This window comes from Thunnus thynnus, chromosome 3 (genome assembly GCF_963924715.1).
Source record: "Thunnus thynnus chromosome 3, fThuThy2.1, whole genome shotgun sequence".
Classification (NCBI taxonomy): Eukaryota; Metazoa; Chordata; class Actinopteri; order Scombriformes; family Scombridae; genus Thunnus; species Thunnus thynnus.
This window is the reverse complement of record NC_089519.1, coordinates 1,676,674-1,703,534: the sequence shown is the minus strand read 5'-3', so window position 1 is coordinate 1,703,534 and position 26,861 is coordinate 1,676,674. Positions and strand designations below refer to the sequence as shown.

At 40.1% G+C, this 26,861-nt stretch overlaps 1 protein-coding gene across 4 annotated transcripts in view; it reads right to left on the bottom strand.

The window, feature by feature from the left end:
- The window catches only part of palm3 (paralemmin 3), a 37,635-nt gene that overhangs the window by 8,640 nt on the left and 2,134 nt on the right, over positions 1–26,861 (bottom strand). For 3 of the 4 annotated variants that reach the window (XM_067579737.1, XM_067579728.1, XM_067579745.1), the window contains exons 2-4: positions 7,011–7,063; positions 6,405–6,485; positions 538–665 (exon numbers count right to left, since the gene is read on the bottom strand). In XM_067579737.1, the coding sequence (XP_067435838.1) occupies positions 538–665; positions 6,405–6,485; positions 7,011–7,055 (254 nt within the window). In that variant the 5' untranslated portion in view covers positions 7,056–7,063. Of the gene's footprint in view, positions 1–537; positions 666–1,421; positions 2,970–6,404; positions 6,486–7,010; positions 7,064–26,861 lie in introns of those variants that run through there. The other variant, XM_067579756.1, reaches the window with a different exon arrangement.

The following is a 26,861-nucleotide window of genomic DNA, read 5'->3' as shown; positions in this document are numbered from 1 at the left end:
CCGAGATATGATTTATTTATGATCCCAGTCTAAGTGACCCTACTGTAGGCACATGTCTATGCTAAGACAGTGTGTTTAAATCCCCCTAGAGGACATGTACAGTGTGTGTGAGGAGTCTTGTTGGAAAGCAAGGCAGAGCCGTGGACCTTTGCAATAATGAGATTGGGATATAGGAGTGAAATCTTCAGGGACTTGACAACATTGTCCACTACAATAAGGAAAAGTCTAGTCCTGTCTGGCAAGTGTGCAGGCTGGATTACGCTCTCACTCTCCCAGTTCAGTGCTGGCAGAATTAAATCTCAACTTTGCCAAAGCATACATAATGTACGACAACAGCAGAAATGACAAGAAAACAAAAATAGAAAAGGGAACGCTGCAACTATCAATTATACATGAAGTTTCAACTATACAAATACAACAAAAATGTGACAGTTCTCTCATGCTCTGTCTGCTCTGCTAACTGTCTCCTGGTCTCCTAGCTCCATGTTGCGCACACACACACACACACACACACACACACACACACTGTAGCTGTACTTGTCAATGCGCTTTTCGATCTCCTGGGCCTGGGAGCCCCACAGAGGGGAGCGAGGGCTCTGGGCGTCCAGGGAGGTTGGGGACAAAGGAGCTCCTTCCATTAACCACTGGTCCCTCAGAGACTTTCTCTGGAGAGAGAGGGAGAGAGAGAGAGGAGGGAGAGAGTGAGTCAACTTTCAGTAGTATTTTATGCAGATTATGTTGTGTTATTAATTAGTAATTCCAAGATAATTTCAATTGAAATATGATGGTATATACTGTAAATTGATATGTAGTGCCATTTATACCATGGTAGCTATCCCTCTAATATCTCAGCTTTTATTAAGCTGCAAGTGCTTAGTCATTGTGATAGACTTTCTTTTAAAAACTGATTTTATATAAATATATTATCAATATAAATTATACATACAATTTTTGCAAAATAATGCAATTAGTGATTACAAATGGAGCTTGACCAGTATTAGATTTTCGAGGGTGAAACCTGTATTTGCAAGTTAAATGATCTGAATCATATGTTTGATTACAAATCATGAAAAACAACAACACAATAAACAAAAGATAAACCAAATTTGTAACATCTAATTAGCAACTGGAATAACAAAAACATAGGCTAACGCTAACTGTCAAATGAGTTAACTGTTACATGTCCTTTAATGAAAAGTATTAGTTACCTATTAATCAAATAAACAAGAGAAGAAAAGTTACAAACCATCAACAGAAGCCCAACAGCAAATCAACAGTAACCTAGAGAGTATAACGCTAACTAATTAGCAATGGACAGATAGCTAGCAACAATGTCAAGCCTGGTTGACACTTAAACACTTCCTTAAAATCTACATACACTTACAAGAGTCAGAAAATAGTTCTAATAAACGAGTACCTACAGATAACGGTCCACAGAAGGTATTTTGAGAGTAGACAAAAGATCCCTTTCAATATTTGCTTGGTCACAGTTAGCTGTAACAGTTATCTAGCTAGCTAACAATCTCAGTTTAACACCAACTGTTGTTGAGCTGAGCTGTGGTTGCCCCCGGCAACAGAATGTTCAACTGAAACTAACTGCTGCCGGCAGCAGTATGATGAGAGCAAGAGGCTGCGTCCAGAATCACTCCCTGTTTACTATACAGTGCCATTTTGAGTGTCTGAATTAGTGCTTACATTCATCCACTATATAGCGCCCTCAAAAAGTGCTGACTACTTTCAAAAAGTTCACAATGGAATGAAAACAGTAGTGTCCCTGGCATGGACATTACTTTCTGCTAACAATACCACAATGCAATGTGCTGCCTTCTATGTGAAAATTATTGTTGGTGACTCTACAGCCGATGACTCCTCAAAATGATGATGATTAAGTGTCCGAAATTACAATTTACTGCTTACTATTGTGTAAACTACGGTGTGAACAAGGGACTGATTTTGGGCACAGCCTGGCCTGGCTCAGACGTTTTTTGAGGGCACATTTACACACTCAGAATGCAGACACTCAAATAAAACGCTGGAGGGTAAATAAAGTGCTTTCAATAAAGTACTTTCTCAGCATATAACTCCAGTTTCTCAGAAAATCGACTTTAAAATATTATTGTTTGTTCATAAATCACCGAACAGTTGAAGTCCTAGATACATATCAGATCTCCTGACCCAGTACAAACCCTGCAGAGCTCTCAGGTCAGCTGGTTCTGGATTACTGGTTGTTCCAAGAGTCAAAACATGGTGAAGTGGCCTTTAACTTCTACTTTCAAATCCAAACTAAAGACTTACCTGTCTGCCATTGCTTTTAATTAAATTGTGTAACGCTCTGTATTTTATGTGGCCAGATCTACAATTTTATATAGGTGCAACTTGCGCTTTTTATTACTGTCCTTATGATTTGCCTGCTTCTATAAAGTGATTTTTTTAAATTAAATTTAGGTGTTTGTATATTTTTGTTGTTGTTTGTGTTTATTCTGTGTGTTTTTATCATTAGTTTTGTTGTGCTTTTGTCTGTGTACTCTGTGGAGCACTGTGGGTTGCCTCTGGTATGAAATGTGCTATATAAATACATTTGCCTTGCCATGCGAGTAAATATGGCGTGATTCTGGAAACAGCCACTGTGTCAATAAGTCACAGTCCCACAGTGCAATGTGTGTTGCATAGATGGAAGACAAGTTAGATACACTACACTTATCGGTTGCAATGCAAAACGATGATTCAAACGTGATGATTCAAAAGTGTTGGAAATCTTAATGTGCTGCTCACCATAGAGTAAACAAGTGATTATTTAGGGAAATGAGTAAGCAAGGGAGTGATTTTATACAAAGCCAAAGCAAAAGAGTGAGGATTGGAGAGAGGAGGAGGAGGAGAAAGATGTATGGAGCAGTGACATGCTGGCCAGAGTGAGAAACTGACACGGGGAGAATAAAGTGAAATGTGGTTATTTGAAGATTGTGAAGGTGAGAAGTGAAAAAAAAAGTGACAGAGAGAAAGAGAAGAGAAGACAGAAAGAGAGAAACACCTATGAGTCAGTGTAACCAGTCTTCATCTCAGCTATCAAACGGAGGGAAAGCAAGCATGAAATACAGCATGTGTGCACTTCTTGTCTTATTCCTAGCATGCTCTAGTAAATAGACATGACCCAGCGAAAGAAAGCTGCCTTTGGCTACTTACCATGCCTCCTAACAGTACAGCAAACAAAGTACTTTCAAGTTTTACTAAAACAAGAGCTCAGTTCTCTGTAGTTTGTAGAGCTGACTTCTCTCTTAATGTCATCTTCTAGACTGTTATAAGCGCCTGACAACAGCAACACAGCATCTCTTTAAGTCTAAGATTCAATTAAATAACATCTAGTTGTCACTGTTTTGTCATCATCCTTCTTTAGACCCTTTAAATGCTGTTTGTCTGTGTTTGTGTGACAATGAGAGGCACATCCATCACAAGTCTATCAATTGTGGGAGTTTCTATTGAAAGCCAGACAGTCCTTCTCAAACTAAACAGGCGTCTATATACTTAATGTCATCTTAAAATATAATGGATTCATTACACCCCCACTAATAAGTGCTAGCCCCGTGTGATTCTCTAACTAACAATGTGGGTTGTGTTACAGTACATACAGTATCTCCACCTTTCCAAAGCATTCACAGCTGTTTCCAGGACATTAATGTGTATTTTATGCAAACTTTGGCAATGTTGTGTTTACATTAGCTGGACTAAAGTGAGTACATCAGTCAACAAAATCCATATCCAAAGAAATGTTGGAAAGTTTTTACTTCCAGGTCAACGTAAGTTGGACATATTTCACAAACTTGATGATAAACCCAAATGATGAAAGTGACATGAAAATGATGTTATGATTGTAATGAACTGTGTTCTAGTTTATATAAGAAGAACTAGTGAGTGTTCAGTCTTTGTAGCTACTAGTAACTCCAGTCACAGGTTCATACATTCAGTGCACTTGCCCGACTTTCTTTTTGGCACCTCCCCTACATACTTTACGGTAGTGACTGTCATAAATAAACAAAACATTGTTGACAGTGATGATAGTAGTTTAGTGCCATTTGTCAGGCTTATCAGTCAAGCCTACCATTATTTACTCCACATATGTATTTCCATCGCTATTTGTTGCAGAACGTCTTCAGAAAAACTAAATTCCTCTTTTTAAAAGATGTAGAAGTAGAAATGAATGGAAACTCTTCAAATGATTGCACAATGTAGATATTATACACCTCACTGAGATAATTGGAAGCATGCAACTGTCAAGAGGCAGATTAATGTTTTATTTACACAAACAAACAAACAAAAAAAAACAGCTGTGTTTTCCACCGTACATTAGGACTAATATCAATGGCTGCAGGGTGACTTAGTAAGTGTGACAGCCATATTACAATCAACTGACCTTGGTTCAAGAATCTTTTTCCAGCATTCATCTGTGCTGCTAAAGTGCCCTTGAGTCTACAATGAATCCTTACCAGCTCAAGGAGCACTCGTCTGACCCTGACAAGTACGAATAAAGAGTCAATCTGCTGGGAACTTTCAAGTATTACATTTCATCTAGTAAAATAACCAGGATCGTCATTTTTAATTGTAATTATGTGGTTATATGCTCTAAAATCTACTACTAGCTCTCACAGCAGCCATACTCCAACTGTGTAAAGCCAGATGATGTCTTTTCACTCTGCTGCTGAGGTGAAAGCATCTGAAAACCCACACTCCCCTCTAGCCTATATGGCCCCATGTTTCCAAAATCTGGCAACTGTTAGTCAGTAGCTACCTACTTAAATATAAGCGTCACAAAACCATCTCTGTGTTTTCTCCTGCAGCGAAGAACAAGCCCTGCTCTGTTCCCTTCCCTGTGCCTTTGGCTGGCTCGACACAACCGTTGCTATACTTTCCTGCAGGTCAGGAACAGCATACAAGCTGCTGCTCCCTCCTATCACATCCTTATATCTACACTGGGGTTAGAGTCAATGTCAAAGCTAATGAATGTACTGAAAGCCATGAGAATATCACCTCCTGTAAGAGAGCAAGTATTGGAATAATCATCAGCTACAAATACTGCCTTACGGTTGTATTCCTCTGTCAACCAGTCAAGTTGCAGTTTATAATCATGTCTGTCCAGACTCAAAGTATTTGTAGTGACGACTTTGAAGGAATTTAATAAAAAGGTATTAAGTGTATTTTTTGGTGAAATGAAAGTCATCACTATATTGACTTGTATGATTCCAGTGAATAATTTCCAGTGTTAAACATGCTGTCTACACTTACAGACTATTTTTACAGAGGAGTACAGAGGACTGATAGAGAGCTTCATCACATGGTGCAACGATAATCACCTGAAGCTCAATATCAGCAAAACTAACGAGCTTGTGGTGGACTACCAGAGGAACAGAAGAAGAAGAAATGAAGAGGTTGGACTCACACAAGTACCTTAGAAAACAAAATGCAAAGAAGATACAAATTCTAAAACATTTATGCTTCACACACATCTTCCACCAAAGATTAGTGTCACCAATTCAGCATCTGACCAAATGTGAAATATGGTCCCGATCTCCCCTTCTGTTCCTGAGTTATGGCATTGAATAGTAGCCAGAAGAACATGATGTCACACTGAAGTTGACCTTTGACCTTTTGGATATAAAATGTTATCACTTAATCAATTTATGCTGTTAGACATTTGCGTGAAACTTTGTCATAATTAGCATTTGAATTCTTGAGTTATGGCCAAATGTGTTTTGTGAGGACACGGTGACCTGTAATGAAATTCCCTCTGGGCGTTTCTGAGATATCGCCTTCATGAGAACGGGACGGACATGAGGTCACAATGTCCTCGACCTTTGACCACCAAAATCAGTTCATCTTTGAGTCCAAGTGGACATTTGTGCCAAATTTGAAGAAATTCTCTCGAAGCAGGTGTTGTCCACATACTCATATATGTTGAGCATATCCAAAACACTTCACTTGCATGACCACACCAGCGCACACATGCATACCTGCATGCACACAAACACATGCTGCACAGATTACACACAATTTGAGGAATGTGCCTGGGGGCAGCGTAACACAGTGGAGTAGGAAGTGGGAACGCCAGTCTGGAAATGATGTGAAAACAATAGAGCAGCTCTGTGACTTGCAGAGTGTGTAAACACTCGTATAAAAACTGATTTCAGCAAAGGAAGGCTTGCCTCTAACCTTGCGAGAGACCTGCAAAAACCAGGAAATGTGGAAGGTTGTACATTTCATTTGTGTGTGTATGTATGTGGGAAAAGGAAATACATTTGGAGGCTATCTGCTTGTTAACAAGCTGGAATTTTAGCTGTAAGGCTGCATGTGTGTGTGTGTGTGTGTGTGTGTGAATTAATGAGACAGGTTAGATCATCTTGATATGTGTGTCAGACCTTGAGCTGTTGTAGTCTCAGTTTCTCATCCTCCATCTCTCTTCTGGCTTTGTCCTGTTCCTCCTGCAGCCGACGCTTCTCCTGAAAGAGGACAAGTAGGGATGAAGAAGAGAAACCAAAGACAGAGAATGAATGTATGCATATTGAGAGTTTGCCAGAGAGGGAGTGAGAGTAAAAAGAGTAAGATTTTATTCAACTAAAAAAGAAATATGGACAGGGAAAGTCAGATCAACATCCAGACATACGTTGCAAACAAGCTGACGTAAATTATTAAACAGAAACAAAGAAAAGGAAGAGACAGAAGTGAATTAAACATCACTGGGAAAGTAAAACAGGGACACCTGGTCAACCATCTGCCACAAGGACACCATCACCACAGACATCAGGTATAGTCTATATCCCATAACGCTCAGAGAAATTGTCCCCATGACAACTCAGTGTTGTTTTCATGGGACCAGGGACACCCTGGCTCACCACACTGCACACTTAATTATTTAGGAGTTACAAGCAGCTCAGAGAGCAAAGCTAAGTCTCCTTACCCTCTCTTTCTCTGTATACACAGATAAATGTATGTGTGTGTGTGTGTGTGTGTGTGTGTGGACTCACAGCAATGGCCTCCAGTCGCTGTTTGTACTTCTCCGCCTCATCCATCCTGGCACCTGTGACACAACGAGACAGGGTCAAAGGTTAAATAAATATGACACAAGTGGATCCACTTATTCTCTGAACTTACAGCCTTCACTGGACTGAGAGACTGAAGTCTGACTACATGAATCATTTGCAATCGTTTAAAAACCCTATTTAGCATTTTCTTATGTTCAGATGTCAATGTTTTTGTGCCACATGGTTTTCAAGTGTAAAATATGTCTGTGGTCTGAAGAGTATGTAGAGAAGAGAATCAAACTGTTGGTCCCAAAACTCCAACATCAGAGGTTACAGAGGCAGCAGCTGACGAGTGGCAGCACAAGATCAGAGGCAAGATCTTAAAGTGTGAAGCATGTAATTGGACAAGTATCTGGGTCGCCCTCATCTGCAGAGCCACCATGACCCAAAGTCCCCCACACCATTCACAACCTCACCAAAAACGCCTTCCCCACGCCCCATCAAGCCTCTTGTTTCTATCACGACAGCCTCAGGCATCTCCAAGAAAATAAGCATCAGCAATATTTGTTTTCCCTGCAGCTGACACTAAATGGGACAATATTTGAGTTCCCCAAAACTCAGAGGTACATGACAGAGCATAGTCTAGAGTCACACCAGCTCACAGCAACTGAGTAAAGTCAAGACAAGTCAAGTTTTATTTATATAGCACCAAATCACAACAGAAGTTATCTCAGGGCACTTTTCACATAGAGCAGGTCTGGTCTGTACTCTTTAATTTACAGAGACCCAACATTCCCCCAGCAGAGAGGAAAAACTCCCCTTTAATGGGAAGAAACCTTGAGCAGAACTGGGCTCTAGCTGGGCGGCCATCTGCCTTAACTGGTTGGGTCCCCGCCATCAAAAATCAGAACTCTACTTTTAGAAAACTTTCCTTCTTAAAAAAACTTCACAGGAAAGAAACAACACTTATTTTTGGCCAACATGCAATTCTGCACTGGGTGGGTTCCATAAAAAAGTCTTTATGTGATAAGAATAATTTTAATGAAAACACTGTTATTGGAATTTGGAAGTTTTTAATGTTATGACCATAATAATTTTCCAGTCACTGACAATCCCCTGTGGTGTGTAAATAGCTCTGTCCTACACCAAAAACACATTTAGCCATGACAGAGGCTGGGAATTCACATTGGGCGATATCTGAATAATAGGGGGCCCTACTTCTGTAACAAATGCCACACTGTCACAACTTGTGTCGCTAATCGCCATCACAGAGCTTTGAAGCACATAACGTGTGCTTACCAATGCACACACACACACACACACACACACACACCTCAAACACTCCAGATACATAACATACAACCCCATAAAAAAGCTAATGATTGAGGACAGCAATAAGAAGATCAAACCCAAACGGTGACTTTAGCTTTTACATTAAAAATACAACTGCACACAGACACTTCAAACCTGCAAAAAATAAAAGTTATTTTCTTCACCTCACATGCAAGCTGACAAAATAAGCTTTGACACATCTACCCAAAGCCACATCTCTCATTCCTTCCCCCCTCCCCACCCAACACATACACACTCCACAAATGAGGTTTCTCATTTCTACCCACAAGGCAAGTAAAGCTGATGCTATTGTTGCTCCGATACAGTATATCTTTCAGGTCCTCAGGGTTTGTTAGTTATCATAGTGAGAAATGTCTCCTTATCACCACCCATAGGGGTCATAGGGGAAAAATACCCATATAAAAAAATAAAAAATAAACATAAGTGTACTGTGTATGAAGGGGAGAACAGAGAAGAAAGAAAGAAAGAAGAGGGAAGGGGGAAACAATCTCTGGCATGCTTTTCATTGCACCAGAGTTCTCTCAAGAACTGAGGTGGTGAGACAGAGGGAATGTTCAGTAGACATATGAAGATATACATATATATAGATAAATATATAGAGAGATTGGGAGACAGGAGAGAATGCACCCTCCAAGAGCAACAGAGGTAGAAAGAGACAAAATCTCATTTTGGCTGTGTTTTGAATGACTGGAGGTGCAGTGACAGCTTACAGTATAAGCCTCCGTAGGGAGTGGAGGCTTGTGTCTCATCAGGGCTCCAGGAGAGCGCCTAGAATAGCAGCCAGAGATAAACAAGCAAACACAAACAGAGGCTTTGATGAGGAGGTATTGAGGAGCTCCCCGTAGACACACACTGACTTTGATAATTAGACATGATACAGGAGGGTAGAGAGGGGAAGGCTGACAAAGTCAAAAAGTTGAGACAGAGAAAGTCAAGATGGTTGGGAAGAAGGCATGAGGGGAACGAGGTGGCGGTAAATGTGGCGACCGGTTTGGGATTCAAATCCCTAAAACTGTCTGTGACACAAAAGTAAGAAAAAAATCTTGTACAGGGCAGACATAAAGCAAGAGATTGTTCAAGAATTGGAAGAACAGGGAAACTGTAAAAAGTCTTGTTTGTTTGCTTGATCATTAACAAGCACACTCAGGTCAATCTGATCCAGCAAAATTAACAGGGGGCAAGAGCAAAATGCCCCAAGAAATCTCAGAATGCCCCTACAAACCGTGATTGAGGGGCAAAAACTGTCCCCAAGATTTCGAAAGACACAACTTTATATTTACCAGATTAGGCCAATATCCCAACCCTACATTAAGCCGTTATTTTATTATTTCTGTCTCTAACACACACTCACACAAACATTGCTGTTGTTCACACTACGCTGCTGAGGCCAGGCGATCCTGCACCTACAGTGACGTTGGCTGCTGTGATGGACCGCTACCTCGTTAAAAAAGCTCCAACTGTTACCGAAGAAAACCCGTCACCAACGCCACCCCCAGCCAATAAGACGGCAAAGAAAGTCGCCGCATCTACGACTGAAAAATGGAAAATAGACTGATTTGGTGTTGAAGAGGTGAATAATACGATTCTCCTCTTCTGTAAGGGATACAGAGCTCATCCACTCAAACGTAGCCTTAGAGAGCTAAAAGCTAATCATGACCTCGTTAAAGGAAGCGAAAAGGTTAAAAAGTATTCAGCTCATGGTCACCAAACAAGAAAGCATCATCGACTTGCTTATGGTGAGTAACATTAATGCTAACGCTAACTTTAAAATGTCTTTGGTCAAGCATGTTAGCTAACATTAGTGACTGGTGGGGTGATCAGTGCCCTTGACTAACATTACTGAGCTCAATGCACCAAGTGAAGTGAAGCTTTTTAGTCCCAAATCTAGAAGATATGTTTTCAGTCTAATAACCAATGATGCAGTGCTCAACAGTCGAGTCTATGATGTTATTTCATACATGGTCAAAATGTCAGCAAGGCTACATTTGGGGATGAAATAAAGCTTATTAAAACATTCAACTGAAGTTATTTCCAGAGTTGCATCAATAAAGGAGGAATATTACACTCATTCTGGCTCATTTGACAGTACTTGTAGCTACCAGTCTGTAATTCTGTGAAACACCTGAGGCTATGACAGGCAATACATCAGACCCACAACGATGAAATCATCCAAGTCAGACTGGTTTTGACTTGAAGGAGAACTGATTATGACATTATCCCCCCCCAGCCACAACTTTTGGTAAATTTAATTAGATCAAGGCCGTTAAATATTGGCATGATCTCATGATCATTATCTTATACTGTCATCTAGTGGTTTATACTGAAGAGCCCTCCAAAATAAAATCAGGCCTGCATTGTTTCGCTTTTTATGTGTTTATTATTGTAGTTAGAAAATGTAGACACTTATTACAAATGAGACGGTGTTTACTGAGGTGGTTGTGGTTACACAAGGTGCTGATTACTGTATGCATTTTGATCTGAGCTCATTCACAGTAAAAACAGCAACTTTAAGCTATAATTACTAGTTTTTAAAACGTGCCCCCAAAATTTTGTAAATGCTCCGACATTGTAGACAGTGGGGGCAAAAGTTGCTCCCTAAATATTTGTCTAATTTTCCGTCACTGATCTGCTCCCAACTTTTTGGCCTGTGACCCCTTAAAATGAAGAATGTCTACTTTTGATCACAGGTTATGATATTACTGCGGATATGAGCTGTGCAATGAAATCAAAGAGTGGTTTTGCATGCTTGGACTGGTTCTATTAAAGGTTTGTCAGTGGGCCAAAGAGGAAGAAAAAGCAAACCTTGGAGAAAAGTCAGAAAAATACATGTTTTTTTCTTTCTTATGCCTTTAATCATCTCATGACCCCTTACACTTACCTTGTGGAGTCCTGACTCCCAGGTTGGGAACCGCTGGTGTGGAGCATTTTTTAATTAATTTACTGTAAATCATTTCTGTTCTTTATTGGACAGTAGCCACATTATAAAACTAATTAGAAGTTTTACGAATGCAAAATCTTTTAACTATGAAACTTTGCACCTTAACTGTGAATTTTCACACAACTCCCACAATCTTCTTGTGGTATTCAGAAAGCATGGAAACCCACAAATGAGCTGTGGGACTGAACAAAAACTGCACTTGTTCACAATATATCTAATATATCTCAGAAGCAAACAGCAGTAGTAAAACACAAATATGGCACACGTCCATGAAACACAGCTCGGCTGCTACAGAATTTAATTACAGATGTTACAAGCCAACCCAGATGACTACAATGACTGAAGCCTCAGTTCCATTAAAACAGACAGATTTTTTTTTTTTTGTTTTGTTTTCAAGGCAATAATTTGTATCCTACACAAACACTTTCCAGTTGAGCAAGTCGTAGGTTGTCTGACCTCAGTGGTATGACCTCCCACACACAGAGTCTCTCCCGGTTTACATCTCACAGTCTCTCTCTCCCTTAATATCCCACGCACACTTAGTCACACAGAGCACTGAAGCTGCTATGGTCAAAGGTGAAAAAGAAGAGCAGACACATGAGAAACAATAACCCCAGTGCAGAGACAAAGTACCAAATAGTCAATCCTTCAAAAACACAAGAGTCGAGAATGTTTTCATTTTAAATTCTCTGTCAAACAAAAATGCCGAAACAATAGCTGGTTTCAGCCTCGAAATCTGCTTTTTTGTAACATTGTTAAGTGAATTCCTTTGGGTTTTGGACTGTTGGTTGGTTAAAAAAAACAAAAAAACCCAACTGTGTGGGTGTAGACTAAACGATGAATTAACGATTATTTTCATTACCAACTAATCTGCTGACTCCTTTCTGGTTTATCAATTGTTTGGTCTACAAACTGTCTGAAAAAAGCAGAAAAATGTCACAATTTCCAAGCTGTTGTCTTCAAATAGCCTTTTTTTTGTGTGACCAACAGTCCAAGACAGAATGTGAAGCAAATTTTTGCTGCACTAGAGACTCCAGATGCAGTTATTTCCCTCCAGTCTCTCTACTTTTTCCTTTCCTCTCTGTACTTTTATAAAGTAGATTCATAAAGCTCTGGGATATGCACAAATTTATCACTCAAGTTGAAACATTTTCAACTCAAGTGGATGCATATTCGCATCAATTCAGGCCGCCCCGGGGCGAATTTGCATCTACTTGCATCTTTGTATTGACTTTTGTATGTAATTCTGCAGTGTCTGAAATAAAAAAACACAAAGTAAACACACAGTAAAGTTGTTTATGATCACTAGAAAATGTTTAGCATTCAATTATCAAAATAGTTTTCTGTCACTTGACTGTTCGATTTATCAACTAATTGTTTCAACTTTAAATTTATTAATAGATGAACTGAAAACAACCATAATTTTCTGTACTATTGTAAATTATAGGAGCTTAACAGTGTGTTCAAGAAGGCCCAGAAACATTCTGAGTCCAGCTGCCTCTCAGTCATTCAGTCAGCATGGTTGCATTGCAAACATTCCTCCTGCACTGGTGCAAAAGAACATATATTTGCCTTCAGCGTATGTGTGCATGTTTATATAACAATGTATATTTGCTTAGTGGGGTGCCATGAAGTCTATATGTTGAGTGCTGGTGTAGCGACATTAGCTCTGTGGGAACAGATGGAAGAACAGTAGGGTGTCTGGAATGAAAAACTTTAAGAATCACTTTGTATCACAGCTCGCTGCTCGTGGCTTTCTCTGACACACATAAGAGCAGTGCACAATTCACACTATATCAGGATGGAAATCTTAAGCAGCACTTTTCCAGTAAGGCAACAAGCTGCAGTTTTTATTTTGATCAAAAGACCAGAAGACCTTTACTACAAACTGTTTTTGCTGTTCAGCTAAAAACCAAATCAAAGTCTATGTAAAGAAAAGCCTTCGTCATATTTTCAAACTGAGCCAAAGTATTAGTGATTCATTTTCTGAGGCCTTAAAAAGAAGGTGTCTGTGAAGACTGTGGGAGAGGTAATCAGCACAATCAGTGTTTGCTAAAAGGTAGCATTTACATACCACCAATACCTCCTGTTGCTCTGTATTAACTGACTCTCAGAATATAATTTCAGTGGCTCCAACAGATGAAATGTAGATAAGCTCTCTATGCAAAGCACACCTTTCAGGAACTTGAGGCCCATTTCACAATATGGAATCAGGAACTAGTTTATTTTAATACAGTACTCCATTTCTAACATGGATATGGTTTCACATTTTATGAGAGAAGTAACAGCACAGGGTCTCTGACTTTTGCACGGCAGGGATGGATACGGGCTGTACTGGAGCATGAAAACTGTGAACTTTCAGTCATGAAACTCCCACAACACTGTGCTACAAGTCACCTTTTACTCCAGGCTTCACTAGACTGGGAGAATTATTGACAGAGTCTTGCTGGTGGAGAATCAGTCATCACAATGTAAACTAGAAAGGAATTTAAGAAAAAGGTATTAAGTGTATTTACTAGTGAAATGAAAGTTATCACTATATTGACATGTATGATTCCAGTGAATCATTTCCAGTGAGAAACATGCTGTCTTAGAGAATATTTGGATATAAAATGTCATTACTTCATCGTTTTATGCTAGTAGACATTCGTGTTAAACTTGGTTATAATTAGCATATGAATTCTTGAGTTAAAATGTGTTTTGTGAGGTCATAAAACCTTGACCTTTGACTGCCAAATTCTAATCAGTTCATCCTTAAGTCCAAGTGGATGTTTGTGTCCTTAAAGGCCTTCCTGAGATATCATGTTGACAAGAACAGGAGGGACGTACGGATGGACAGACACAACAAAAACACAATGCCTCCGGCCACGGCTGTTGTCAGCGCAGAAGCATATTAATACTGAAGGTCAAGGAGCATAGTCAAGTTATGATGTAACATCTGTAGTGAGATGTTCAACATCGATTTGCCTAAAAATGAACATGTAGTTAATATGAGGAGGGCAAAGAGAAGGATCAAAGAGCATCAGTGACTCTGTAAACACTGGCCATTGAACACACAACATACAGTTTCTAAAATAGCTTCAGGTCTGGTGGTGGAGGGGGTGGAGGGAGTCATTAAAAGGCCACCCGGTGACATTTTGTTTTTGTGTGATGATGCAATTACGCTGCTGTTAGGCTGCTGGCCATGCTGCTTCTCTGCACTTTGAAGTTTCTGCTCCATTTCTTGGAGAGAGATGGGGGGTGGAGGTGGGGATGATTACGGTAAGAACAGAGGAGGAAACAGAGATAGAGTCGGGTCAGATTCTGTGCCCTCAATCACAAAAGCCCATACCACTACTTACATTAGTAGTTTTATTAATTTCTAATACCTGTATTAGTGACGCTACGCCGGACTAATTTCTGCTTTGAAGTGCAGTTCGTCTGCTAGAGGCTCATTCATGGTGCTGCTTCAACAGCTACTTCTGCTTCCTATTATCCTGCTTCTATTCAACACTGATGGATTTTCAACTCATGAAGAATGAGTGGAACTGGACCAGATAAGGGCAGAGAAGTACAGAGCTTTTTAGACTGAGACTGAGGCTCCGATTTTATTTGCGCAAACTAAACGACAAGCACAACGCAGTAGGTCTTGGATGCACAGCCTGTGTAGCATGTATGTGCAGCAAGGCGAAGTGCAAAAGAGCTGGAATATGGATCAGACGGTATAATGATTAATAAATACTCTCATCCATTCATATCATTGTTTTCATCACTGTGCCAGTCACAGTGAAGCATGACAACAAAAATCTTCAGCGCAGTACAACATGAACATGAACACAGTACTACAATATTCTGCTTTTTTAACACTTAATTAGTACAATGAGTGTATAAATAAAAAAATGAAAGCAGTTTATATAATTCATTGACTCAATCAGATGCTATTTGAGTCATAATTCTACTGTATCTGACACTGAATCGTAAAATGTGATACAGCATCGTTAGCACTGTAACGCACAGGACCGATGAGGACGAGTTATCCAACTTCTGCATGAACAGGTAGAATAATGTCTTCTACCTCTCAGATAGGCAGTTTAAGATTTATCAAAATATTTATCCTGCTGCTTGGGGAGTTATTTTTGATTATTTAATTCCACATCTACTGAATAAAGGAGTTTAATTTAAATAGTTTATTTACATTTTAAGCATTTTTTTATACCTCTGTGCATATTCTTCAAGTGCTTATTTACCAGCAGAGTGACTTTGCACCAACAACAGACATTTTTGTTCTCAGCGTAACTTCTAAGACCCAGTTTCCCTTAAAGTACCACTGCTTTTAGGCTGCTTCTTTTAAACGAACCTCCTATATGTTTGCGCTTCACCTCCCACTAGTGCACATGTGTCCGCTGACAGACAGACACAACGAATTTCAAGATCAGGAAAATATCAAACGTATCAAGACCGCGCTGATCGTTGTACCACTATGAAATAAAGGCCCTCAAAGTTTCGATTCCGAACAGTTTCATATTTTCAGGCCTCAGAAAAAGAGAGCAAGAGAGCGAGAGAGAAAGAGAGAAAGAGAGATAGTATTCCAAGGCCACTGTAAACCAAAAATACCCTTCCACCCATGTGTTTGGGAACAGGAAGAGCACAAACACCGCTGTCCTCCAGACGACAGACAGAACATGCAATCGTAGCGACCCTGATCTCTGAACTTATGCATCCTCTGCTGTCGTCACTGGCCGATGCTCAGGATGAGCCTGAGTTAAACAGACAGCCAACTAACTGTAAAACAAATTCCTAGATAGATCTTCAGTCACAGACCAGGGAATCAAATCGTTCTCTAGCTTGCGGGATGACAGAGAGAATCGCTGTAAAACGCTTTTCCATCAGCTATAGATTTTCAGTTGCTTTACAGACTATGCAGCAGAAACGGCATCATTGGAGACAGATACCCAGTTTATCTAGATAGAAATAAATCTGACACACAGTGGGAGGGTATGTTTTTGTGTGTGTGTGTGTGTATGTGTGCACTGTACACATGTGTGTTTATATGTGTGGGTGGGTGGTATTGGTGGAATTTATGTGGCCTGGATGGTGCTGCTGCAACAGCAGCACACAGCCAAAGTACCTTTGATTGACAGTCCAGATCAGGGGGAATGAAAACACTGAATTCCACCGCTCTGTGTGTGTGTGTGTGTGTGTGTGTGTGTGAGTAAAATATGGATATATGTGCTCGTCCTACGTCACAGAGCTAACAGTGTAGTAGACTATGGAGTGTGTTGAGGATTATCAAAGTCAACAACATACATCACAGGTTTACGCCAAGTCATTTATCACCTCTGCACTTCACAGGCATGACAGTCCTCCTGCTGCCTAGCCTCTGAAGTAACACACAGGCTGAAATAATGTGTGTACTTCAAAGCATCAAAGACGCCATCAACCCACCAATCCCATATTTATCAGCGTATTAACTCTGTAGATAGTAAGCTTGCACACATTATCACAATAGAACACACAAGCTTGAGAGCATCAAAGGCATCACTGCAAGGGAATATCAAAAGAAATCTTCCTACAGGTCCCAGTGTTCAGTGGTTAGACTAAAGCAAGTTTAATGCACTGACAATTTGACTAAACCGTGTTGAGAGAGGAGACTATGATGAAACAATCGCATCTCAAAGGAGCAAATTCCTTCGCTCTCGTTTTGTCTTTACGTTGTACAGCCATAAAAAAGGATCAAGAGGGATCAATGGTGTTCTGTCAGGTACCCCACACACACACACACACACACACACACACACACACACACACACACACACACACACACACACACACACACACACACACACACACACACACACACACAATAGAGCCTCTGTTCAGCAGGAGGTAGGCTGGTCTTAGCCTTCGCCAGGCTCTGCCCTCAGTATCCTTGTGCGGTAAAGGAACACTTATATACACAACTCACGCCCACAGCGCTCCATGTGATCCTTGTTTGGGCTGATCCAGAAAGTTATGTGATGTGAACATTTCTAGGTTCAACTGTCAAAGCTGTATGGGCTCTTTTTATTGCAAATTAACCAGGAGGTGTAAACACACATTACACATTTATTCAAGTCATTCATCGGACAGTTTTTGGCGACTGTTGTCCTGCATCATCAACATCACATGGATCCAAGTGGGACAAAACCATTCCAGTGGCTGACATCAAGTCATGCAGCACTTTATTGTAACTTATGTGTTTATTTATCTTCTCTGGTGTCACAAAGATCTCACAAAGTAAATACTGATTATAAGCAGCCTTAAAAGGGTTTGTTTGAAAGACAAAGAGTTCATATAATTACCTTTACCTGCCAGGTTTGTCTTACTGTGTCCTACTGACAATGTCTTTACTGTCAACACAGTGCAGCCACAGTTGGTTACTGCTTGACACTGCCCTCTGAGTGGTTCCCAGTATGGGCGAGCTTCTGATCGCAAGCCATGTCAAAATCACCATCTGTCGCACAAATTTAAAATATTAAGTCTGGAAGGGTGAGAAAGTCGTGTCCATGGCCGTTAAGCTGAGCAGCAGATCAAAAGTGACAGCGTAGTGAAGCCTTTGTAAAAAACCTTGTCATCCACTCATCAAATCAGCAGAAGGGCCGCAGAGATTAACACGGTCATCTGGAACACACATATGCATGATGACGCTGAAACATAACATGCTATGCAGCTATGGATGAGTCATCTCGGCTCACTCGGTATGATTAACATGCAGGATTATCTATTTAAACCGACTGTGAAGAAGTCACATTGTTGCTTTATTTTAACTGTATGCATTTTCCTAGAATGGTTGAGTTTTTAGAACCAGGGTCTCAACAGGAGTGGTCCTGTTGAGAGGTTTGTATGGAGTCTGCTGAGGTAATAATAAGGGATAATTATACTGGATGTGCACACATTCACTATGTTAAATTTACACAGATAGATGTATGGTTATAGTTTGATAAATATGTTAAGTTTTAAAAACACATTAACTAGATTAATGCCAGATTACACTAGTTAAAAAACCTGAGATGAGGACCTCCTCATGCGTATAAAGTTTAATTCAAAAAAGCACTTTTAATGATCAAGAAATATTTTTCAGTATTTATGTATTCAGAAGAGAAAAATGACCAAAAAGTTTACATTTACATCAGGGTGTTTTTTGTGTGTTGAGTCTTTATCTTTATCTGAGGGTGTCTTAAGTTGTACAGACCAATTTTGAGACAAATTTATGATTTTGAGCTACATAAATATTTAAAAATGACTGAACAATATGAACTAGAAACCAGTATCTTTATAATAAGAATAAACAGGTAATAAATAAGATCTGCTTAAGGCGTGGATTTTATTGTACATTTTTAAGGAGAAACCCGTCTACCAACATGAAAGTGTTAGCAGATATTGGTTTACTGCCCAGATCTCTATGTACATCCTGGACTCAGTCACGAGCTTGCATGACTTCAAAGCAGGAGACAAAGTCTGTCAACTGACAACTGTCTCCTTTAAACTGTAAAGACAAACTGACTTAATTGCTGTGGTTTCAATGTTTGTGCATTTATGTCTCTCTTATCTGCAGCTTTATCGCCAAAACACTGTGCATAGACAGTCGAGGCACGTATTAGTGCTCATGATAAGAGGGGAAACACCGGTTTTTAACCGTCAGGTACAACACAGTGTGTGTGTGTGTATGTGTGTGTGTGTTGTTTTGCTCTGCCAATGAGAATGAAGATTACAAGTTAGCTGGAATTTCATGGGAGACTGAGACAGCGTGAGTTATCCTGAAACACTGACTCAAGATCATCGCACCATCTTATCTGTGAGTTTAGTGAACAGTGCCAGTGTCACGGACGGTTTGCTGTGTAATCAATGTAGGCAGTGCAGCTGTAATCATAGCAATTTTGTTAAAAAAAAATAAAAAAAAAGTGAAATTTGTCAAGTCTCTGTGTGATGGTGTCAAATGCCAATGAAATGACAGAGAGAGAGAGAGGGAAAAAAAAGATGAACTGAAAAGGAAGTAGAAGATTAACACTTTACTTTTTCCAGAGTCTCTGTTCAAACAAAGTCGAGCACAAAACATGGGCTGCCACAAGATTGAGTGAGCTGCCTGCATGACCTGCCTTCCTCGCCTCACAGATGATAAGTCAGGAGAAGCAGGCAGGCAGAAAGCTTTAGAAATGAGAAAATGTAAGAGGAGAACGGAGGAAATGAACAAGACACGGATAAGACAGAGAGACATCATATAAATGGAAACTCCTGCAAGGAACCAGAGAGGTTAGAATGAATGACAGAGCATGAAGTAGAGGGAGTGATGTGCAGAGGGGGGCGATCAGAGTTTGAGACACCTGTTCTGACAAGTACTGACAAGACACTTGAGGCTGTGATACAACATAAACATTCTGTCATGTATTCTCCACCGAACCCAGCATGATGACACATGTCAAGTTCATACAGAGACACCATATAATATGTGCCACTCTCCATCTTGTCAGCATCTTACATACAGACGCACGCAACAAAGATTTCACAAGAATAAAAGTGTGACAGTTACTTTAACCGCAGCTACAATACAGTTACAACCTTGTAAGAGCCATCTCTCTAAGAAAGGAGAGAAAAGTGTCATTCACAGTTTGAGTTTTTGCATCTGTTGTTACCTTGTCTCAATCTTATATAGTGGTTCCTGCTGTTCTACATAATTTAGCTGCACCGCCCGTCCTTAGTTTAAAATAAATGCATCTTAAAATTAGAAGGAAAAAAAAAAAATCAGTAATCTTAAAGGACTGGTTCACAATTTTTCAAGTCTGTCTTAAAACAATAGTCAGGTGCTGATATGAACACTGACACAATGGTTTTCTTACTATAATCTCCTGTTCACACTGGCCATTAAGAGATCCCTTTATAATGCACTTTCAATGTAAGTGACTGGGGACAAGATCTACAGTCCTCCTTCTGTTCAAATATTAGCTATTTGAAGCTAATATGAAGCTTCAGCCGTCCTTATTAATCAAATCAAGTCGATATCTCCCAGAGTTACAGTCTTTTTGTTTTAATCCTTCCACTGCAGCTGAACAGCAAAACGCTGTCCGTCAAGACACAAAGAGGGAATTCTTTTACTAAAAAGAGTGTAACTGTGGAAGATGCACACTTTATTATAAGGACTGTGGATTTTGTCCCCCGTATCACTGACACTCTAAGCACATTCAGAAGAGATTTTCTAATAGTCACAGCGAGCAAAACATTGCGAACAAGTCCTTTAACATATGCTTGATGCCTTAAGTGAGGATAGGAGTCACTATGGAGCCACTGCAGCAGGAAGGTTCCTACAGCATTTGGATAGCCACTGTTCATCTCCTTCATGAAATAAATATGGAAGTTGAAGTGCAATTTTCAACCAACAGTAGCACTTTAGAGGCATAGTGCACCTGCAAAATGTTACCGAAATAAAGGCAAAGTGACCTTTTTTTAACCCCAAGTGGCTCTGCTCACTGACGCACGCTGTCAGTGTGGATCTTCATTGAAACTGCTGGCTGCAGGTTATTCGTTCATGCTGCTCTGTGGTTTAATCACTCACCATGTTGTGCACTAGGAGGAGGTTTAAATGTGTTAATGGAAAGCAGGTTTTGACACAGTGCAACGGATTACAATAAACAAAAAGGTGTGAATTGAATCCGATTTAAAGACTAATCAATTTCCTTTTTAAAAATGCCGTGTTCAGTGATACTGATCATGCAGACAGTTAACTGACTGAATGCTGAAGCAGCTCTGACACTGCCTCATGGTGATCATTTCAATGATAGCACTATTTTGGGACTTTCTACTAATAAGTTTTCTGACTCCCCGCATGTGTACACACATGCAGACACTGTTCCTGTTGGTAAGTGTTCTCTTTGCACTTGGAGCGTGTGTAAGACATGTATTGGCTTGCTACAGTGATTTGTCTGTCTGTGCGCGCAGGATTAGTGTGTGTGTGTGTCAAACAGGTTTGGAGAGGAATGCAGGACTGGTGTAATCCGGTTTCGGTTCATTTTCGCTATTGTCATGGCATCAAAAGCCTGCAGGCCTGTGTGCCACTGCCGCGGGGCCTCGCAGCTCCATTGAACACATCGTCTCACAGAACACACTGCAGCCTGTATGAGAATTAAACTACCATCAGGACAACACGGCACAACACTGCAAAGACAACCTTTCTATCCTAAAATATATTGCTTTGAAATAACTTGGAGATAAAACAACTCAATTGCTAAAAGCTAGAGAGACCTTGCAACGTCGAGCCATAAATTTTGTTTAAATCTACAAAAAGTGTCCAGTCACCTTGTGAACATCTACTTTAGCAATCTAATGTTTAACTTTCCTCCCTCCTCATTATCACTGTGGACAAACACACTGACATTCCAGCCCACCATTACAGAAATTAGTCATACACTCATCATTCAGTCCACAGCTGTTTCCCAATCCCTGAGGTTAAAAAAGGCAACGAAGGATGAATTCACATCAAAATGACTTCATGTGTTTTGTGAGACATAAATGTAAGACATGTTAACTGAATCACTGATGGAACTGAGCAGTATTGATTGAGGAGCCATGAGTCGTCCTGTTTGTATCAGTAAACAGACAAAGATCTCAGCCGTGCCGTAGTCTCTCCCCACGGTAGCAAACCCAGATTTCACGTTTCAAAATATAAATGAGAACATCAAACACCCCACAATTCCTTATCCGTTTCTTAAATAAGGTATATTGCTTATCAAGCTCAAGGCTGTGAAAGGAATCATGACTGCTGCCGTTTCTGTTTAATATCTTGCAGGAGTGCTTGGTAAACTGGTATCTTTTAGCAACTTCCAACAGAGTTATATTCCACTTCAACAGACCTGACTCTCTCTATATTCAGTTTGTTTTTTTTTAAGCTACTTAAAAGGTAAATTCCACCACGTTTTATATGGATGTCCAATAAGTGTTGACAGTAAATGCAGTCACCTGAAGTAATAAATTCCTCAGTGGATGCTATATTGACCATGAAAGCTGAGTTTTCCTGCTTCCAAACCTACACTGGCTTGAATAAATAGAGCTGATGTAAAATGTATCCTCGTCCATAACGTCCTCTGCACTCATATTTTGGGACGCCATTTTCGCTGTGGGAATGTAGCTAGTTTGCAATACAAGCAAAGAGAACAAGGAAGTTTTATTTCTGAGTGGCGTCTAAGCACACGGCCCCTGGCTACCAGGAGGCAGAGACTACAAAACCAAGCTGGGATAGCCTGTAGTTCTTCCTCGTCCCCAAACTACGTCACTGTAAACATCAAATGACAGCGTTGGTGCAGCTGCGAAAATTGTCAAAATGGTCCTTTAATTGAATTTTACCTTATCGTTCCCAGGTTTGTCTTTAATTTCTCTCTCACTTACGTCTCCTCTCATCCACTTCTCTCCTTCTCTTTTAATATGTAATATAATACAGTAACCGTATCTTTTCATGCTGTGTGTGTCTAACTTTCAGTTTTTCCTGTTGATTTCAAATCTTAACAAGGTCACTTAAATACATTTTTACAAACCAAGTGCTGAGCAGACTAATACTGGCTTGTTTAATTCCAAATTATTCGACAGCACTGGCTGCATCGTGACTAAAGGTTCAGGAAATTCACGTCTGACAGTGACGCCAACATTTCACAAATGATTTACAAAGCAGAAATCAGTCATAATACCCATACTTCCTGTAATATAGAAACACTCTAACAGCACTTCTTCAGATTGACAACCTAATACATCTACTCTTCCATGTAAAGTGGAGTGTCTGCGGCTTACAAAGTTAAAATGAACAGATTCAAAATGATTGAACTAATATACATTTTTGAACCCATGCTTGGTCTAAAAGTCATCTGTATCAGGGTTAAAGGTCCTGAGTGGTTTCCAGGACCACCATGGCTGAACCAGGTTCAACAGGCTGGTATAGAGGAATGTCTCCTCTCTCTCTTTGAGGTTTTGATGTAATGTGTTCTTCAGGTTTTCGTCAACACACTGAGGGTCATAAACACATCTAAGAGACACAAGATACACTCTCTTGACCTGGGCAGGAAAATAACATGAGTTGTTCACCACAGATGCCAGAGTATCACAACTGCTGATCACAAATACATTATAAATAACATTAACATTATAATGTCTTTGTATGTAAAGATACCTACAAGTCACTGCACTGGATTAGAGTGTAATACTGCATACACTGATTAAAGGAAATCAAACAAAACCCGAGTGTGACTACAAACACGTCTCAAAGCACATTTCAAGATAACAGCAGACATGACGCACAAGTTTCTTAAACCACACAAAGCAAAAGGGTGATTCATCACCCTTTATAAGAATCAATACGCCATGAACAGTAGTATACATAACAAAACCAGTTACAGGAACTCAAACCATTACAGTGTTCCTTAAATAGTGCAAAAAGAGTGCTAACAAGGCCACATCACACTGTGGGAAGTCTCCCAAATACGGACTACTGCTTCTCCCTGGATACCGTGTGACTGACAACTTCATTAATTAGACAGTCGAACTTGAGAGAATGGCAACTTGTGCTGATAAAGCTGTCGTGTGAAGCTGCACAACAAGAGCTGGAATATTTTGTTTCACTGAGCGCCAGATGAGAAATGCGTCTGTAAGCGAAAAATGAGACTGTTAACAAGTTCCAAGCCTCTTTTGAGAGCAAAAAGGGATTTTTTTTATATAGTACTGTATATCCGGGTTGCATCAGTCAGGATGAGCTTGGCAGTTCGTTTCAGTGTGGGCTGCTGGCACTTTGAGCAACAGGTGAGTTTCTTCCAAATTAGTTGTGAGTTGGCAACATCTGTCACCATTTAATTGACAAGACAAGAACATCACACATTAGCTTTGGAAGGATGTGTAACATTAGGCAGCTTGCTGGCATCGTTAAACTGACAACACTTCCTTCTGTCCCTTCATGAAGACACTACAAAACGTGGGTCTAGTTCTGCCTTTCATTAATGGTTTGTTGTGTTCACTTGGTGCATAGAAAACCTAAAGCAAATCCAATTTCTAATGTGCACTCATGCTCTGCCAGCATTTAAAATACATTCCCACACAGTCAGCAAACATCATTCAGGTAACCGTTACCTCCAGCGTACAGTTGTGGGATTTTTCTGTTACCTGCGTGCCGAGCACCATGTCTAACCAGACACCGTAACCTAGTAACTGTATGCACACGTGTTTGTTTTTGTGTGATGTCTTGAGGTTGCATCATTTACGTTGTTGTCTTTGTTTCATTTGCACATAAACAGGAACCATCGTAGCATGTGGATGTCCGTCAGGAAATCCAGACTAAATGACATTTTTTTTTACTGCTTTTCATAGGAGAATCCATATATAAAATATTTTTTAACAAGTTTCCTCTAGTGTTTGAAACTGACTCACATTATGCAAAGGCCACTAAGGTGCGGGGAACAGCCTCTTTAATGGAGACTGCACTATTAGACTTTAAAAAGGAATTTGTGAGAAAGAAGTCAGTAAAAGCAAGGAAGCTAAGAAGCTAAAATATGATCCTGTCAGAGACTGCTCACATCTTTGTTAAAGTTATCTCCTCAGACCATTACCTTCACAACCATAACACATTATTTAACTGTCTAATCCTTGTCTGCTTGATTAATACATTGTTGGTGGTGTCAAAAGAAGGGCGTGTGCACAACATACTGAAGATGGTAAATGGTTTTTTTTTTTCTGTCCTCCTCTTTTTCTGTCAGACAGGAATTCTAAGACTTTAAGTCAACAGATTATCACAAATGAAAAGAATACCACACACAGACACACAAGCAAAATGACCCTCTCAACACCACCTTCTGTGCCTGAACGCCACACAAGAGAAAGAGGACAGACAAAAGGGGGAGTCTGTGAAATTCAGACTATAGTTCACACATGAATGTTGGGGCGTGGCTGGCATGTCAGGTATGCTGAGCCTGACACAGTGACATAATGCAGAAACGTACTGTAGGTCAGATGAGCTCACGAGGGAGTCATTTGGCATACTATGTCTGCATTTCAATATTTCTTAATAGAGGAAATTAACCAATCACTGACATGGACTGTTATATTGTAAAACTAAGGAAAAGATTCCCTGAATAACTCGGATTATTCTCACAGTTTGAATAATCAGAGTTGAGTTAATACATCTGAAAAATGTTAGGCCTGTCTATACCCTCATCAAACCATGACTAGTTCAGTAACAGCAGTTTCTTTGACTGCAGCTCTTTGGAGACAAGTGATGATGTCATCTTGGGTTTTAGGAAATTGTGATGGCCATTTTTCACTGTTATCTCACATTTTATAGACCAAATGGTTAATCACATACTCCAGAAAATAATTGGCTGATTAACTGATTAAATGAAAATAACCGTTGGCTGGCATTATCTCAGCATTTTGTATGAAGTTGTTCCCCTGAGCGCATTGTTTCTTCACTTATAACATCTCTCTGGCTGTAAAGAAAAAAGAAAAAACTGTGGTGCCAGGGTCTTAATGATTCCTTGTTTGCAGGTGAACCATCTTTGTGTTTGCTCTGCCTGCTGAGTCTAATCTCCTGTATAGCCATAATAATAACAGCCCTGAGGACAGGGGTTTTTTTGTCCAATATGCAAACAGACAGCCAGAGCAGTGGCGGCGTGACAAAGCTCAAGGTGGAACTCTGAAACTGTGACATTGTAATCTAATGAGGAGATTGGCTTCATTAAGCAGAATACACTTCACACACTGCAAACAGGAAGAGTTGAACTCATGTAAACAGTTTGAACACAAACACAGAAACACACTCAGAGGAGTGGGTTTCTGATGACAGTGCTATAGTATGTAATGTGGAGAGAGAGAGATGAGAAAATCCAATATCACTATCAGACAGACAGACAGACAGACAGACATGGAGCGCTGGGAGCGATGTGACAGTGAGGAATTTCCCTCCTGCTGAAAATTCATCCATCACCCAGTTTGCCAACCAAAGAAGTGGTGGATTTCATCACTCCCAGCTACTTCTTTGTCTCCTCCCCTTTATCTTTCTGTTTTTTAATCTCCCCTCCGCCTTGTCAAGAGTCTGACTCTCTCCTGCTCTCTTCAACAAGATTCAAAAAGATAAAACTCTGCTGATTGGTGGTGCTGACGACCACACAGTTTCTCCTGCCCTTTTATCTGTCTTTAACTGCTATCTCGCCCCCCTCCAACCCCCCCTTCTCACTTTGGGTAGATTTCTGCAGATTCATATCAAAACCAAACTGCTTTGCAAGTGACTAGTGCATTGACTTGGGTTCTACGTTATATTTTGGATGCAAGAAAGATAAAACTTTTCTGCTGAATAGCAACAAACAGACCAGCAGATTAGTCAAAGAAATGACTTGTTGTTTCCTTGAATTTGGCTTTTTTTTTTTTTACATGTGCACCAGGAGGATTTACTAACACACTGAATATCTTATTTGATTATTGCACAAGAGAGACGTGACCTCAACCAGCTCTGGGCTACGCTGCATTCAAGATAACATTGTTCTGAATGTCAAAATGTCTCCCACAGTAGTGCTGCCAGATAATACATT